Raw genomic sequence first — 17,888 nt, forward strand, 5'->3', positions numbered from 1 at the left:
GCCTCTTCTACAGCAGTGCTGCTGCATTTGGCTCCTCTTTGGCCCTTATGGCTGCTTGAAGCTCAGAATACTTGTCTGTTTACAGGCTGAGGCTGGGTAAATTTTTTGTGTAACAGGCTTGGTGTATCTTTGTAAGCTGGCAGAATAACTGAATCATCAAATCCCCTTGCATTCAACAAAATGGTTTGGATAATTTTCTTATGTCAAATGTTTTCGTAGCTGGGGGTCTGCCAGATTTTGATAATTTTCATACGTGTCTCTCATTTTCTTTGTTTGTTTTTATTTTTAATTCTGTTTTGTACCAGGAGTAGAAGACATGCTTTGGAAACACTCGCATTGTTTGTGCTCATGAAATTCTCGGAGCAGGGAAATAGAAGTTTTATAGATGAAAAGTCTTGCTATTGGTTGAGTCCTGACTAAAGTAGGAGTATCTGCATTGCCCCGCTGGTCTGTGGCAATGGCAGTGTTTACAACAAGCATGGCTACTCCTCCCTTCTTTGATAGTTAATAGAACAATAGCTGCTTTTGGAATGCCATCTTATTGCTAAAGCTTGAGTACTTCTAAAATGGATATATCCAACTGTTAATCATTGCCAGTAGCTGGAATCAAACAAGTTTCTGAAGCTCTGCAAAAAGTAGCTTAGTTTACTTTAGCACCCAATTTGTAAACCAACTTACTTCAGGGTGGAGATTCCAGATGAGAATCCATTGTATTCAGATGTCATTAGAGAGCCTTTCTTCCCCTTTTACCTGATAAGGTTTTGATCTATTTAGCCTCAGTCAACTCACTGAAGTCTTTCCTGGTTGTTAAAAGCATGGAAAGTTTCATTCATTTGAATATTCTGGTTTTTTTTGCTGTCCTTTTCCAAGCAATATGTTCAATTGCTTGCTTGTTTGGTGCCTTTATTAATATGTGGAATGTACTATTGAACTTTATCACTGCTGAATGGCTGCTCTCAAAGCAAGGAGACTAATGAGTAAAATGGATTTGAGATGTATGTAAGTGAATGTTGTAGGAGTAAACCCGTAGGTTAATGAAAGAGTTAATGATGCTGGAATGTCTCACTGCTCACAGCTATTAAGAATGTCTGTACTTCATTATTTCCTCACGCTTCATTTTTCCATTTCAAAAAACCAGATGTCTGAGTGTTTCTACCCCTGCAGACCCCAGACACTGTTTACTAAACAGAAACAAATCTGGGTTCTTGGACTGGGGTCTGACCGTTAGAGCCATTTGCTGGTGCTCTGTACACAGTTTGTTTCACATGAAAGATGCACGGGGCAATGCTGCAAGTGAAGGACTGCAAGGCAAAATGAATGGACAAAGGGCAGTGTGTTGTTTTGTTTTGTTCTCTTCCTTTTTTGGCAATGTCTGAGAACGGCAGTTAGAAGTGCTAGTATAACTGTGATATTTGGGGAATAAAGTGAGCTACACCAGAAATTCAGAAAGTACTCTTTTGGGTACTCTTGTACTGGACAGAGCTTTATTATCACTTTTCTCTGTCTTCAGCTTGCGAATTAAAACCTCTTTGAGCAGTTATATCAAATCTTTGCAAAATTCTGATTAAAAAACTGATTAAATTTGATATAGTGCATTAGTATGTAATCCCTCTTGCAAGGTGGAAGAGAAGTCCCATAAATCCCTGTTCCTCCTGCTTTCCCAGCCTACTTTCTTTCTTTCTTTTTTTTTTTTTTGAAAAGTCCATAAATGATCTTCTACAGTACTGCTACAAGAGCTTTCCTTTATGACCAAAAGTGACTTTGATTGTTTGCATATGGGTTTGTTTGTTTGCTTTTTACCCCAATTCTGTTTATTTCTTTGCTTATGTGGGGAATGTGAATGCGTCTTTTTTGTCTGGGCCACTTTCAGTATTCAGGCTATTTACAGTTTGTTTTTTCAAGTTTTGTGTTGTTTTCTAGAGTTTTAAATTCTGCAATGCTAGTGCTGGTTTCTAAAACAACCGAAAAATATATGTTGAAAATGTTAAATACAAATTTATTTTTCTGAGGAAGATTATTCACTTAGCTTGAGCCTAGGGTGCACCATTCGATGGAGCTAGACTAGTGTGTGCTGTGGCCTGCTGAACGTCACATCCTGGGCAGTCTGCATTTCTGTTCTGTGCTGCAGGAGCTCCTCTCTTCTGTACGCTGCTTCAATTTTTCACTATCCTTTTAAACTCTGGGTACCAGAGTTGGACCCAGTATTCCCTGATGTATCTTACTAATTCCACCCAGAGCAATAACATTGCTTCTCTATACCTGTGTGTTGCTCCCTCACAATCCCCACACAATTTAGAGTAGTGCCTGCACTGAGTTAGTTACCTGTGGATGACTTTTCTCAGTTGTCCTTTTCCAAGATAAGTCTCTGTCTTTAGAGGCTGGTGTACATGCTGTATTCCAAATGTAACTGTTCATTTGACTGTGTGAATCAGCATGTTGATTTTAATGAGCTCTATTTACCCAGTTATGAGGTCTTCTCATCTTTTATGTCCTTTTCTCTTCCAAGTGACATGATCTGTGGCTATGTATCTTCCTACAGAGCCCTAATGAAGAAATGAAATTTAAAACCAAACTAGGGTAATGTGGTAGCTTGCTAGAAATACCACTACTTAATTACTTTTTTCCACTGACTGAAATATTTATCATTTTTATCTTTTTTATTTTATTTTATTTATTTATTTACCTGCATAGTGAGTTGAGTGCTATAAACAAAATTTGAGATAATGTAGACTTTCCTTCAGGGTTTGATTTTGTAATTTGACTCAAGACTCCTCGCCACCCACACTAAAGCTGAGGCCAAATATTTTATTTGTTTGGACTGAGCTGTTCTCCAGACATTTGTATTTCTCTAATTGTGTCCAGGTGCACAGAACTTTTCCAAAGCTTGCATAACTTTTTTATTTTATTGGTACTTGTGTGACTATTACACCACAGTAGTCTGTAGGCACATGGGATTAGATTCTTACTTTGCTGGACTGGGTCTATTCTGAGCCATACGTAGCTAACACTGCCCACTAGACAATGTCAAAGTGAGGAAGGAATAAATCTAAGAGTAACGCTTGATCTCCTTGTCAGACAGTTTGTGTTAAGTATTTCTAGCTGTCTATAGAAATCAGGAAGAGGATATTCCCCCATAATTAGACATCTTTCTCTCCCATTGTGCAGAGCCCCTCAGGTCTCAAGTGTAAGGACAAAATGGCACAGATTTATTTGTGTGGAGAGGGAAAAAGTTTATTGTATTCTGTTAATTTCACTGAGTTGTTTGGTATCTGGAAAGATATATTTGTCTAGGTGACATTCCCTATTACATGACATGTAACAGCAAAGGAAGATTTATTCTTCAGTCCAGACTGCTTCGTAAAATTGAAACCAGAAGAAACTGATCCCTGAATATCTTGATAATATGGAAAATCATTTTTCTTCTGTAATCTCTGTATTAACATATACAGCCATTGCATATTACATGTTTCTATGTATGTGTAGTAGTATTCCTGGTTTCAGTACAACCTCGCTTATGTGCTGTCAACAGTTTATGGGCTGGTTCGGCCCAGTTCCGTGACCAGCGGGGCGCGGGGATCCACAGATCCGCGCCTCCAGAAAAAGGGAACAGGGGACCCCAAAATAATTAAAAACAGCGGCAACGATCTGAGGAGAAACAAACTGATTTACTAAATATACTATCAGAATGCAAGATAACACACTATAATACGATATCATTAAATCTGAAGCTAATAAATCAAATATAATGAGAGAGAGAATGTCCAAAAGTCCTCACCACAACACGGAGGGCTGAGGTGAGATGCGCAGTCCAGTTGAGCAGCAGGGAGAAAAGGGAGGAGAGCCAAGGAAGAGCAGGCAAAAGAAGAGCGCGTCAGGTGACCTTGCCAGGAGTTGTATCTCAAGACTCTCTGTGACCGCAAAGTCCCCTGGGGAATGTAGTTCTTCTTCTCTTCCAGGCAGGTACCCAGAGCTTGAGCACCAACAGTTAAACTCCCACTGCCCCACATGATGTTATGATGTGGAATACCGAAAACCAAAAATCACAAAACCATGACATGTGCCTTACCAGGAACTGAGCAATCTGTTCCTGCTGTTCCTTTCTTGGGTCCAAAAGCATCAAGTGAGCTCTCAAATGTGATGCCTGAACTTTAAAAATCTAATACACATCAGAGCAGTAAGTTGTCTCATTTCCTAGGCTCTATAGAGAACTCAGCATCTGCTTTATGTCATGATTTTCTTCTCTTGTCCCTCTGAAGGGAAACTTGACTTTTAACATTACAAAAAAATGTTGTCCACTATATAGCCTGGCTAATTAGTCACATCTTGAAGTCCATGGGTATTTGCCAAACAAGTAGACATTGGGGGTCACAAGCTGGACAGAATGTTCTTGCTAATGTACTTCTAGGAGAAATAATGTTTTCCAGCTTCTCTTTTATGACCTTTCAATGTAGGAAGCTGCAAGGGAGCTTCTTGTTTTGTTTTAAATTGAACAGTGAAAAATATTGAAAGTTATATAAAGTCATGGCAAATATGTTAGATCTACATAGGGCAGACTTTTTCTGAAGGTGCACTGATGGTGTATACCTTCTAAATTTGTATCAGGGAATATCTGTAGCAAGAATACATGTTTTATAAGTAGTCAGTGCATGGTAACTGCTAATGGAGCATAGTTATTAATTAAAGCAGAAACATTCACTGGTCTATTTTCTTCATAGGAGTGGTAAAGACCAAATGTCAGCACGAGAAAGAAGTAGCTCTTGGAAGTGGAGGCACTTTCTTCCAAAGAGAAATAAGAGTTGGTCAGTTCATTCCCCAGTGTGATGAACATGGGAATTACGTACCCACTCAGTGCCATGGCAGCACTGGATATTGTTGGTGTGTGGATAGAGATGGAAATGAGATTGATGGCACCAGAAGTGGCCCGGGAGTTCGACCACCATGTAAGTGGCTGTAGCACTTGTTTCTGTTGGGTGTCTCTTCTCTCATGTGCAGTGTCTCCCAAACATGGGGCCCCTGAGATGTAGCACTGAATTAAAGCAATGCAGGCTTCTCTTGAATCAATGACAGTTTGCCTCATGCTGCAGCTCTTTGGCAACTCCATTTATGCTTTTGCTTCAGCCAGGGCCTCTGGACAACTGTGATGAGATGGTTTTTTGATTTCTTTCCTTCTTTGAAACTGTGAGGGGCCCCTATAAATTTCTGCCCTCTGGGAACCTCTGAATGTATGGAAAATGGCTGCTGCCTCAGGAAATGAAGGATATTCCTTCCAACCTTTTCATCACTTCAACTGCAAAATAAGATAGGCTTTTTTGAACATTTAAAGGAAGGAGCAATTACAGAGCTGAACGTGAAAAGATCTATTATGTCAATTGCTTCTTCTCTGTCAGCAGAAGGGGAAAAAAAATCCGAAGCTTTCTGCATCTGATTAGAGTTGTTAGTGTCTACTTATCAGGCCATTCCCCCCAGAAGCCAGTCTGTAATTTTCTCTGTATGAAACAAGGAGCCTTGTTACACTGCACAAGCTAATTTTGTTGCCATCTGTTTCTTTTTCTATGGACAAGGTCTGAGCACAGCTGCTCCTCCTGTTGGTATTGGGCCCTCTGTTCGACCAGACACAATACCACTGCCTCCAGGAACACATTTGCTTTTTGCCCAAAGTGGGAAAATTGAACACGTTCCATTGGAGGGAAACAACATGAAGAAAAATGGTGCAAAAGCGCTCTTGCATATTCCAGTAAGTAACCTACTGTAAAAGCCACCGTGTCTTGGAGGGGCTGCAATGCGGGCGAAAGTGATTGTTTGTCATCTTTGTCGTTTGATAATTTAAGTTTCAAACTCAATTTTTATTTTTTTGTTAAGATTTTGATATCTCAGCACTTTGTCACTGAATTTTTGACCTGACTATTTAAAAAAAAAAAAAAAAAGATAACTGAGCTAACTAGATAACTAGGAAAAAGTTATTTGCTTTTAAAGAATAGATCATAGGACAAAAAAATTAATATTTGTAATCTTCTATGCCTCCAACAGTTGACTGTATAAATACTCCTAACCTCACGTTTCCATTGGTGTAAAAATCTAGAAGACCTGCAAGACCAGTATCTAAAGAGGCCCTTTTTTATTCCTCTCAAATTTTTGTCATACATCTTAATCTATTCCTGCTCTTCAGTAATTTCTCAGCATTTCTTGGCTACAGATACACAGAAAATCTTTTTCTTGTTTCCTTTTACATGTGCAGGCCCAGCGGGTGGTAGATATTTTTCCCCCACTTCTTACTACTGTCTTGAGAATCCTTTTTCCTTGAAAATGCATCCCTGATGTTGAGAACCTCTTCTCCATTACCTGTGAAACACACAAACTCTCCCCACTTCCAGTTTTTTCACGTTCATTTTGCCTGAAACATGGGATTTCTATTTTCATTCCAGAATGAGAGTGTTTATAATAGTTAGCAACAGCAGATATCATGTTGGCCTAGTAGATGAAATACAGACTAAACTATACAGATTCAGTTCAGTAAATAGTCCTGCAAACTGTATTGTGATGTAAGGGTGAAACTTAGCTTTTTTCTCTTGTCCAGAGTTCTGCTGCAGTAGTGATTTAAAGAAAGTACTTTTATTAGTAGAATTGGAATTATGATGATGTAGGCACACAATCCTGAATCTCTGTCAGCTAGTCTTATTACTTGGTCTAGCTTAGGACTGTCTTCAAGAAAGCTTTCAAAAGATAAGATGCAACTCTTCATTAATACTTTAATTAAACTCTCAGTCTCTGCTAGTAGCAGTTTGTTTTTGTTTTTTTTATGTTAGTGTTGTGTATTTGGGAACATGCATGAAGATATTTAGATTGTTCAGTACTCTATAGCATTATTGTAGGCTGAGTAATAAGTCATCTTTGTTCTGGTGCATGTTTTTGGACCAGTTCTCTAAGAAGCTGCTCATCTTTCATTTTCTGTCAAATGAATGAGAATCTTAAATAGTAAAAGCAGCAAAGGATGTAGACTCAGTAATCCATGACAAATTAGCGTTTTACCCATTTTACCCTTTCATTTGCTTGGAAGGACCTTACACTCTAAACTCAAATCTTCAGACCTATCTTTTTTTGCCCAAAAAATCACTTCCTTCCCAATGAGAATATTCATTCCACCAGAAAGATTTATTTGTGGAGTATTTCCAAAACTGTTATTTAATGAACTTACTTTGCTAGAATTTTGTTGTGGCAATTGATACATTTTAAGTAACTGCTGAAAAAAAGCAGATGAGGAATAATACAGTAAGATTTTAGTAAGAGCTTTCTTTAAATGAACAAATGTATTTTTTTGGAGTAAGCTCTGTGAACACTGTCTGTTTGTTAAAAGGAACTTACAATTGGAAGTAGTATTCTAAGCTACTCTACAGTGACTGTCCACGCTGTCCTTTTCTCTGCTTGATCTTATTTGCTTGCTGATCAACAGGACAAAGTTATTATTGGAGTTGCTTATGACTGCATGGACAAGATGGTTTACTGGACAGACATCAGCGGTCCATCAATCAGTAGAGCTAGCCTGCATGGTGGGGAGCCAACGACCATCATCAGAACAGGTAACAGCACCAAGTTCTTCCTCTTCCTTCTTCCTATTAATGGCATTAAAGACATGAATTTAATAATAATTCACAGGTGTTACTTGAGCTTTAGCACTACAAGTGACTATTATTTGCATAAATGATACCCCTAAGAGCTTTGGTAACTTAAAATGAGGAAGGCTTTATTTCCTGTGTAGTAGCACTTCAATGCTATGCTTACGCTACGTTACAATTTGGGTTACAGTTTTGATGATTCTTTAATGTCATGGAAAGCATGGAAGCTTTTCATCAGTCAGTGGATGTGCAGATAAAGGTGACCCAGTAAGAATTGCGTGGCTGGATTTTTGAAAAACTTTTGTGAAGTTCTTTGCAAAGAATCTCTGAATAGATTTAAAATGGTTCTCTGCTGAACTTTGCTATATAAATGATGAATAACAACGATAGCAGCAAATGAAGGGTATTCATGATGGAATTGAGGTATCAAAAGCCTAGAGCATTCAAAATTTCTTAAAAGGTTAAGAAGAAGGACAGGTTTAGGAAACCAAGTGAATGTGGAGCATGAGGGAAAAACAAACAAACAAACAGCAAAAGAAGCTAAAGGAAGGCACTTTTTACATACTCATTCATGTCCTTGGGATCCTAGAATACTTGTAAAGTCAAGATACTAGAGTTTTTGCTTTTGATCCTTTCCAGGTATTGTCACTGAAATGTAGGAAATTAATTTAGCAAAATAATCAACTAGTTCTAAAACTCTACAATAAATTTGCTTTGGTTTTCTTTTGGATGTGTTGTATAACTCTACCTGGAGTATGTGCTTCAGAATAGCCAGTTTGTTGGTACTCAGGCTTTCAGGGGCAATGGAGAGATGGGAGCAGCTTGGATTGTGCATTTGTCCTGGGAATGGTTAAGGGAGAACTTAAAGCCATCCCTAACCACAACAGCAACTATTTCTGTACAACTTGGCTGTATTTCTGTGCAACTTGTTGGCTGAGGAATTTGTAGAACTTCCTTTTAATCCTAACATTTTTAATTTAGGAGAGGCTTTAAGCGATAATGTAAGCATATGTATAACTACAGTGTCAGTGGGGAAAGGATTTCCAGTCTCTAGCATTTGAGGATCTACTCTTCAAGCATTTTGTCAGATTGTGCACTTTAAAAAGTGAAGGGAATTGCTATTGCTAAAGATTTTGTATATGTATGAATTGTTCTATCTAATGAGATTCTGTGTGAGTGCCTTGAAAGCCTTGCAGTATATAAAATATTTTAGGAATATTTGTGAAGTCTTTCAATTAAATTGGATTATTTTAGGTAATTCAAAGTATTTAAAACATACCACTGCTGCATGGGAGCCTTGTGTTTTTATCTGCAACAAAAAACACTTTATATGTAAAAGTATCTCATAATTTCTATTGTCTTGTTGTTCACATAGGATGTGTTTGGTATTCCTGAAGAGATCTTGAGCAATGTTTCTCTTTACTTGCTGCATGGAAATGTTAACTGCATGTCTGATAAAGAGTCAGAACAATTTATGGTTGGATATTCAGTATTCGAATATGTCTGTGGTACTCAAAACTGAACCTTTAAAATTTCAGTAAATAGGAAAAAGCCTCGCTCTTAGAAAGCTCATGAGAATTTATTATTTTGTTTTGATCTTTGCCTTTTTCCTCTGGAGGGCTGCAGCTGCTTTCTTCAGTTCACACGTATTTTTGTGGAATGCACTTTTTTTGGTTGTTGTTGTTAAAGCTCTTGCAATCCAAGTTGAATTGCTCTGCAGAAACATGTTTTATTGTGGAGCCCCATCCAGTTCCCATCTATTCCTGCAGCTGTATTGCCTGTGGAGGCTTTCTGAGCTCTGCAGCTGTGGGGGCAGGTCAGGAAGGAGAGCTTCTATCTTTGTTGTATCTGCTTAAATTATATTAGTTGTATATCTATACAAGCCTGTCTGTTTCCAAGGAGCAGAGCCTGTGACTGTGCCAGCCTTGATGGCAGTGCAGCAGAGGCATGTCTATGTCACTAATGCCTTTTCTTCACAGGGACCGTTTGTGTTGCACACTGTTTAATGGTTGTCAGTAAATACATTTGAAAATTAGTAGAACACTTAATTGCCACATTTTTTTGTTGCAGGAAATTTAAGTGATGTGTAGATCACATCAGAAAAATTTCTTGACAGCTGGCTGGTATGAAGGGTCACTGCCTGTTTTGGAAGTGACCACATGCAATTTTACTTCTTTTGGAACTGAAATCAGACTAGAAGTGATTTGTAGTGCCTTTGGCCTCGCAGCATCCCACACAGCCTTCACACTCCCTTTCAATGAGTGTACAGATGTTCAAAAGTGTAGAAGCAGCTTTTCCACAGTGGCTGAATTAAACCTTGAAGAGCTATATATTTATTTTGTCTCTTTCATGTGAGTTAGAAATTACTAATGCTAAAGCAGAAAGGATGTTATCTGTTATTTCCTGTTGCTTTTGGAACAACTATCCAAGACAAATAGTGCACATACAGTACTAAAATACGTTCCAAAAAGGATTGCTGTGCAAAAACAAAGAACAGGATCTAAATTCCATCAGTTAACTAATAGCATTATCTCTAATGCTTTGGAGCATACTTGGCTAGGCTTATTAAAAATCCAGTTTTCAAATGAGTGCCATGTATGCTGCCTACTAAAGAAGGGAGAATGTTAAATGCTAAAGAATCATTCCAGATCCTGACTTGCTAAGGAGGGTAGAATAGGATTCTCGTAGTCTCTATTTATTTCCCTGCTTTCAACTTTTCTTTCCTTTCCTCCTCAAGACAAGTTTACTTGCAGACATGGGGTGCGTGCTGGTTTGGTTTTTATATTTATCATTCAGAAAGCAGCGCAGTATAATGCATAGTATGAAGCATAAGTGAGTATCTTAACTTTCCGAGCTATCTGTGCTGTAGCTCCATCTGCAATATAGGTGAAATCCAAGGCTTATATAAAGGATGTGTTCCCAAGGAGGGAAATGTGCTGAGGGAGGCCTGGGGAAAAAGCTATTAAGCTTTTCCAACTGATGTGGCTTTTGTTGTCTGCAACCAGAAAACTGAAAAAATCTCTGTTAAGAGCTGTGAATGCTTATGAGGCACGTGTTGCTAAGAAATGTGATGTCTATGAACACTTTTCTCTATTCTCTTGCAGACCTGGGAAGCCCTGAAGGGATAGCTCTAGATCATCTAGGTCGCAACATCTTCTGGACTGACTCTCAACTTGATAGAATAGAAGTGGCTAGACTGGATGGGCGTCAGCGTCGCATCCTTTTTGACACTGGCCTGGTGAACCCCCGTGCAATTGTTGTGGACCCTGTGAGAGGGTATGGATACCTTTTGAAAATACACATGCAGAGCTTGGCTTTGGAGAGGGGTTAAGTAAATTCTTACTCTCAGAAAGAGCATTCAAGGCCAAAAAATCCACTACTAACAAATGGCCGTTAAGAATAAAGTGTCAGTGAATTAATGGCCCTCTCTGAAGTTCTCCCCTGACCATAAACTACTCTGATCAATTCCATTGTATACTGCTTGATGTGCTGAAAAGAAAAACGTGATTTTGAATGAATCCCACAGATGCGTGCCAAATGTTGCTGTTTCTGCTGCTTAGCCTGGGTAGACATGACGGCTGGTGGAAGGAGTGGTGTGGATGTACATTTTAAACAGTCCACAAAACGTTGAAATAGAAGTGTTTTTACCTGGCATCTAGCACATAACCTTAACAAAGCATGGAAAGCATTTCTTCTTGTGTTTGATTGTTTTCTTGTTATTAATAGAAGTATGACATTCAGTATATCTTCATGATGTTTTGTCACTTCAATATTCAAGGGCAATTTGGTGCTTCTTACTAATGTAACTGCTACTTTGGCAATGTAATGTTATTTTTATCCTTACTACTTTTTTTTTCCTTGATTACAACAGTCATTTGAGATCAGTCAGTCTTTATTTTTACCTTTTTCTTCCTCTTAAGAAACCTGTACTGGACTGACTGGAACAGAGAAGCTCCTAAAATTGAAACTTCATACATGGATGGCACAAACAGAAGAATTCTAGTGAAGGATGATCTGGGATTGCCAAATGGGCTGACATTTGATCCTTATTCCTCAATGTTATGTTGGGTAGATGCAGGTAAATAGGTGTTGAAGTCTATCTTCATAATACTAGCATACTAAGCACATCCAATACTGAGAAGATGCACAGCTAATTAATATTTATAGCTCTTTGGGCTAGAACTTGGATTTCATGCCTTGATTTTTGGCTTTAATAATCTCAGTTCATTTGTTTGTACTACCTTTGTTGGATTCTGTATAAGCTGAAAGATTTTAGTTCTGATCAAAAAGCTGTCTAAAGATACAGCAGGCATCCCCTCCCTGGAAGCATTCAAGGCCAGACTGGATGGAGCTTTGAGCAACCTGGTCTCTTGGGAGGTGTCCTTCTAGCAGGGAGGTTGGAATTAGATGATCTTAAAGGTCCCTTCAAACCCAAACCATTTTATGATATTATGATCAAGAGATGAATTCTGCTATTGACTTGTTGATTATGCTTAAAGACAAAAAGTATGCTTTTAATTCTCATATAAACTTTCTTTTTCCATCTTGCTGTCTTTCTCACTGTAGACTGCCAGAGATCTCTTCCTGTGGAGGTGCTTTTATACTTCAAGACACCTTTCAAGTTAATGATAAACTAAAAAGATCATCCTATGTTTTTCACTGTAAGAAACTTTCTCTAGCCTTTAATCATTTCTTCCTCTGCTAACTTTTTTTTTTTCCCATCTTTTATTCTCAAATTTGTCTCTTCTCCTTTTTTTCTCCTAATTTTGAAACCCACTAGTTAACAAAATTCTGCAGGTGTTTCCATTTGCTAGCAGTGTTCCTGAGGTGTGTAGCAGACTTAAAACTAGGCCTTTTTACACCTTATTTGCATCTATAAGTTAGGTGTTCTTCCTGCAGTCTTGCCTTGGTTGCCCAAGCCAGCAATTATTTTGCAAACGTGCTTACCTAGCTCAATTTAAAAAGTGTCTTCCAGAGAAGGTAGAAATGGATAGTGGTTGAAGCATCCCTCCAGAATGGAGCAGACTTTCTGTCAGCTTCTACTTCAGCCTGAAGATGCTGGCTTCTGTACCTGCAGTTTCAGCTTGTGAACAATGGACATTTTGGACATTGTGCTTCTGTAAGTTAGGTGCTGTGCTGATTACATTAGCACTAAAGTGTTTTGCCTTCCAGTCTTTGACACATTTGGAGATTTGGCATAGGAGGGCCTTTGGCTGAGTAGCAGACTGAAGGACATCCAGAAAATTTTAGTCTGTTTGTGTGTGCATGTTTATGCTTATCCTTTCTTCCTCATGAGAGCTCTTGGTCTTTGTTTTGAAGAAACGGAATTGTTTCACTTCACCCAGGTACCAAGAGATTGGAATGCATGAACCCTAATCAGCTTGGTCGACGAAAGATTGTTGAAGGAATTCAGTATCCTTTTGGTGTTACAAGCTATGGGAAGAATTTGTACTACACAGACTGGAGAAGGTATGTTATCTGCTAAAGAAATTAAGGAATGCTTTATTCTGTTCTTCTGCCTGGTAGGAAGTGAAGCTTATACTGCATTTCTCATGTCTGACATATCACACATTCCTCTTCTTTTTTTTTTCTTTTTTTTTTTTTTTCTATTTCTGGCAATAGCTGTTGCAGAACAGAGCGATTCTGTAGAGCAGACCTATTGATGTTGCCACTTAGAGTTTTCTTCTTAGCATAGTGGTTTGTCCTTTAAGAAAATACTTACAACACTAAGCATTTTTGGGAAATGAGTGGGAGTTAACATGGTTCCCTTAAGGCTTTAGTTGCTACATTGTAGAGGGCAGAAGTTAGTCACTCAAGACTTTTTATGCTGGGTGTTATCTGAATACTTAACCAGAAATAAGAGGACATTTTTACTGTCTTGATGACACTTCCTTTGTTGCAAGTAAACTAAAACATTGAAATGCAATTGAGACTTTGGAGTTTACTATGTATTTACAGAAAAAATATCCAGTTCATGTATTTTTAACTGTCTTTCCTGGATGTAAATAGTTATGTGGGCTCTATCTACAAACTCGTATACGAACGATTCTGTCGCAGCAGGAAGAGCTATTAGTGTGTTTAAAGATTCCCAGGCTAGAACCTAACAGCTGGGAAATACTATTCTGGATAAATGGGAATCTGTTGAAGTTGTGTCAGTTGCAGCCCTCTGGTTTCTAGGAAAGAAAAAATCCCTTTGACAGTGTTCCTTCCAAATATGAGGCTCCACCTGGAATACATTGTAATCGTTATGTGTAATAGCTGTGTTGCCTATGTCACAGAAAATATGGGACTGCAGAATATGTAATGCATCAAAACCACTAACAGATGTGTTCCTGTAGAGGGATGTGTGTTTGGAAGTACCTCCAAAATTATGAAGTTGGCTCCCTGCTTCTGAATCTCGTTGCTGCCTAGGATGAGGGCTGTGATATGTGTATCTGAGTTGTCCATACATGCTGAGGTCTTGGGGGATTTTTCTTCAAGACATCACTTCTTCTGAAAAAAGAAGCAATTCTAGATTTCTTCCTTCTTTTGTTTTTTTTGTTTGTTTGTTTGTTTTGTCTGGTACTCCTGTATTAATCTCACTTCTGTACATTCTGTCTTGTATTTGTCAGGGATGCTGTTGTAGCTGTGGATCGCATGGTTTCAGTAGAAAATGATAACTTCCAACCTCACAAGCGCTCCCGTCTCTATGGAATCACTACAGCTTTTGCTCAGTGCCCAGGAGGTAATACAATACTCAAATTTTTCTAGCTGTGCAGCATCTTAGCACATGAATGAACTTAGCCCTTCAGTGAGAGCTGTTATGGCCACCTGATGTAGGTGGTTAGTGAATGTTTGCTTAGATTTCGGTTTTCAGAGAAATTAAAAATTACAACTTTTTTAATAGTTGCCATATCCAATCTTAATAGGCAGAGGAGTCTTGTTCTATCACTAGACATGGCTAAAGCTGCTGTCTTGTCAGTATCTAAAGTGAATCCTATACTTATGGCTAGGGCCTTATTTACTCGTTTTTAATTTCAAACTATAGAAAAAATGGTCTTCCAGATTTCCTTAATGAGATCAGTGTTTTTAAAATGGGAATGTTCAAAAAACAGCAGGTGGCATAGAGGGTGGACTGATCTTTCTGCTCTGTTGGATGTTAAGCTTTTCAGAAATGTTACTGAAAAGCCCCCTGTGAAACTTAGAAGAGAGAAAGTTGATAGCCTTGAAATAAGTTTACTGTCTGGGAGGCAATACCAGTGTCCAGTTCTTCCAGTATTCTTTTCAAATCACTTATTAGAAGAGTTCTCTTTTTTATTATTACTATGTGGCTAGATTTATAACTGTGTTTTTTTTAACTTCAGGCCTAAAAAAATCCTAAGTATTAGAGTATTTGCTTTAGTTATTCAATATGTACAGTAAAAACTTAACTGCATTAAAATTAAAAGAGCATTAAAATATGCGTATGAATTTCATAACTAAGAAATCAGACATTTTATTCCTAGTAGTTAATTAGTTGGTTAACTAGTTAACTTGATAACGTTAACTACTAGTTAATAATTAATATTTCCATTGTGATAGGCACTGTATAACAAAACGGCAGTCTGTGCTGTGACTAAAAGACTATATTTGTAATTTTAGAAACCTCAACATTATTTTTTTTCTTATTTACTTCAGATGTTTGTCTCTGACTGATGTCTTTCCCCTCAAATCCATTTCTTTGGATACTCCCTCATCTTTCATTTTACCCCTCAATGTTAATGCATTCCTCCCTAAACCCCCTATTTTTGTGTTTTTGCTAGTCATTCCTCAGTGTCTTTCTAGTGGAAAGGTGGGAATGAAGTTCTGTACCATTTTGAATTTGGTCCTCATTTGTTGCATTTCGCATTTCCTTACCCTATCATCATTCTAATGTCTGTGACTACTCAGCCAATTTATGAAGTACTTTTGTGAGCATATTTTTTGATGTTGCCTATCCTGCTCTGTCCTGATATCTGGACCTTTCCTTGAGGTGAATATCAGAAGCAGGGATCTGATGACTTTGATCTCCCCAGCCCATAGTTTTTTCAATCTCAGTTTGTTTCCCCAGTGTAGTCATGAATCTGCATATTTTGCACATGTGTTTGGATTTTATTGTGGGTTTGCTTTTGCTTTCCTTCAACATTTTTCATCCCTTCTTTTTCAGGACATAACTACTGTACAGTGAATAATGGTGGTTGTACTCACCTCTGCTTGGCTACCCCAGAAGGCCGCTCTTGCCGCTGCCCTGACAACACAGTTGGAGTGGATTGTATAGAAAGAAACTGAGTATTAAAACAAGTTTTCAAGCAGCAGGCACCTTCTGGGAATGTGCCATAAACAATTCAGATCTATCAACACAATCAGGCCCTAGAGATAAGTGCTGCATGCTGTTGACTGCAAGCGATAATGCGCATATGCAGACACACAGGCAATGACTGTTTTGTAGCAGTTAGGCAAGACAGAGCCATCCAGGTTAGGTCCAATTGCATCTTAATCCTTGTAATACAATGTTTTTGCTTTGAAAGAAAAACGTGGAGGCCTTAGTTGTACCTGAGTCAGGCTAGGAGGAAGTGTGTCTTAGCTGAATACAGAATAAAGGATGGTGTGATCTTGAGACTAGGTTGTACCTCAAAGCACACAGCAGTTATCTGTATAATGGCATGTTTGGTCCTTTGCTTATGTGAAGGCTGTATTTTTAACTGAGAAGCAGCCAGAGGGTCCTAAGGATGGATAGATGTAGGTGAGAACACCTGATTTAATGCCTAACTGCATTCATCCCCACTAGCAGTCTTTGAATTTTCGAAACTTGAATCTCAACTTTTGACTTGTTGGTGGTATGAAAATACTTTATCCACATGCTGTCAGGGTATTATTTACTACCCTCATGTGATTCATACCCACAGCATGTGATTCTTTATAGTCAGGACTGCGTAATGGCTGTGTTTGAAGTTTCTGCTGGAGTTTGAGAGATTTATTTTTCTTCCATCTGATGTAGATTCCTTAGTATTTTCCTAAAATCCCCTAAACAAACTTTTAGATTTAGATCTCAGATGCCGATAGTTCATCAAAGAATAGATATTGGTTCATTTGGAGGTGTTTGTTTTTGAAAGAGAGAGTCATATTTGTTTCCTGAGAGCTTTTAAAATAATATTTCTATATTTGATTCTTTAAGCCTGAAAATGATCTTTGAATTTTATTGTAGCCATCTTTCTTCTTCAGAAAACTACATTATGCTTTTTTTTGGTAAACCATAAGAAACATAGCAGTTAAAAATCTGATTTCCAAAGGGTTGGCTGTGTCTTGGTGCTTAAAGGTAAAAAGCATTACATCCCCTTTGTGTGCCATCGCCAAGTAACAGCAAAAAAGTATGCTGAAAATCAAAGCAAACTTGAAGCACATTTTCAGTATTACCAATGAGCTGGAGTTGGGAGGCAAAATCAAAAATGTATACTCTTAATGTCATACTAAACCAAGAGTAAAGTTTAGCTTCTGCACAGTGTGTTGTGAAAAAGCTCACGTGCAAGCCCACTTCTGTCAGTGTACACTTCACAATGCTGTGATAAGAGCAGTAAGCTATTAATATCCCTATTTCCTCACTTCCTTTCCAGATGCTACAGTTAAGCTTCATAAAGAGCCAGTTCTGAGTCTTAATGTGTGACATCTTCCTCTTTAATTGTATATTTATCATAAAATAACAATGTAAACGTTTTAAAGATATTTTGGTGTAACATTTTATAACAATTAATTCATTTTACTCATACACTTAATCAGGTATTTCTTTCTGTAAATATCAAAAAGTGTGTTGAAATGAAGGTGCTTCATAATTCTTTCTCCAGAATTATTCACATATCTGGTGAAATATTAAAGTTTACACTCTGTACAGCTATCTACAGTATGGTCAATAAAAAATGTTGGTTTTTTTTTTAATTTTATTATTTTCTTTAAAAAAAAAAAAAAATCCTGCTTGCAGACGGAAGTGATATGCAGTGTCTGAATTCCCTTCTTGTACAGGTCTGGGTTTAGCTAACTCTTCTATCTAGTCATGTTTTTTCTCATCTGAGATGAAACAGAGTAGAGCTTTTAAATTTTAAAAGCAGTAGGATTCTTTTATGCCAAACAAATGTGTGAGGACCGGCAGAACATATAGATTCCTCTGTGCAATCCAAGTCACAAAACAGGCCTTTTACTGGTTGTTAACTTTTGTTGTTTAACTTTGTCAGGTAAACCTAATTCAGTTATACCATACTAAACACTCGTGCATTAATGGAAATACAGGGC

General features: G+C 38.0%; 1 protein-coding gene across 2 annotated transcripts in view; it reads left to right on the forward strand.

Annotated features, from left to right (window-relative positions):
• Positions 1-17,490, forward strand: part of NID1 (nidogen 1) — a 52,869-nt gene extending 35,379 nt beyond the window's left edge. For both annotated transcript variants that reach the window (XM_090135392.1, XM_031592161.2), the window contains exons 13-20: positions 4,716-4,940; positions 5,562-5,734; positions 7,448-7,574; positions 10,715-10,886; positions 11,531-11,688; positions 12,956-13,079; positions 14,222-14,334; positions 15,775-17,490. In XM_090135392.1, the coding sequence (XP_089991518.1) occupies positions 4,716-4,940; positions 5,562-5,734; positions 7,448-7,574; positions 10,715-10,886; positions 11,531-11,688; positions 12,956-13,079; positions 14,222-14,334; positions 15,775-15,896 (1,214 nt within the window). In that variant the 3' untranslated portion in view covers positions 15,897-17,490. The remainder of the gene's footprint in view (positions 1-4,715; positions 4,941-5,561; positions 5,735-7,447; positions 7,575-10,714; positions 10,887-11,530; positions 11,689-12,955; positions 13,080-14,221; positions 14,335-15,774) is intronic.
• Positions 17,491-17,888: the final 398 nt, after the last annotated feature.

The sequence above is a fragment of the Phasianus colchicus genome, chromosome 2, assembly GCF_987193195.1.
Source record: "Phasianus colchicus chromosome 2, bPhaCol1.hap1.1, whole genome shotgun sequence".
Taxonomy (NCBI): Eukaryota; Metazoa; Chordata; class Aves; order Galliformes; family Phasianidae; genus Phasianus; species Phasianus colchicus.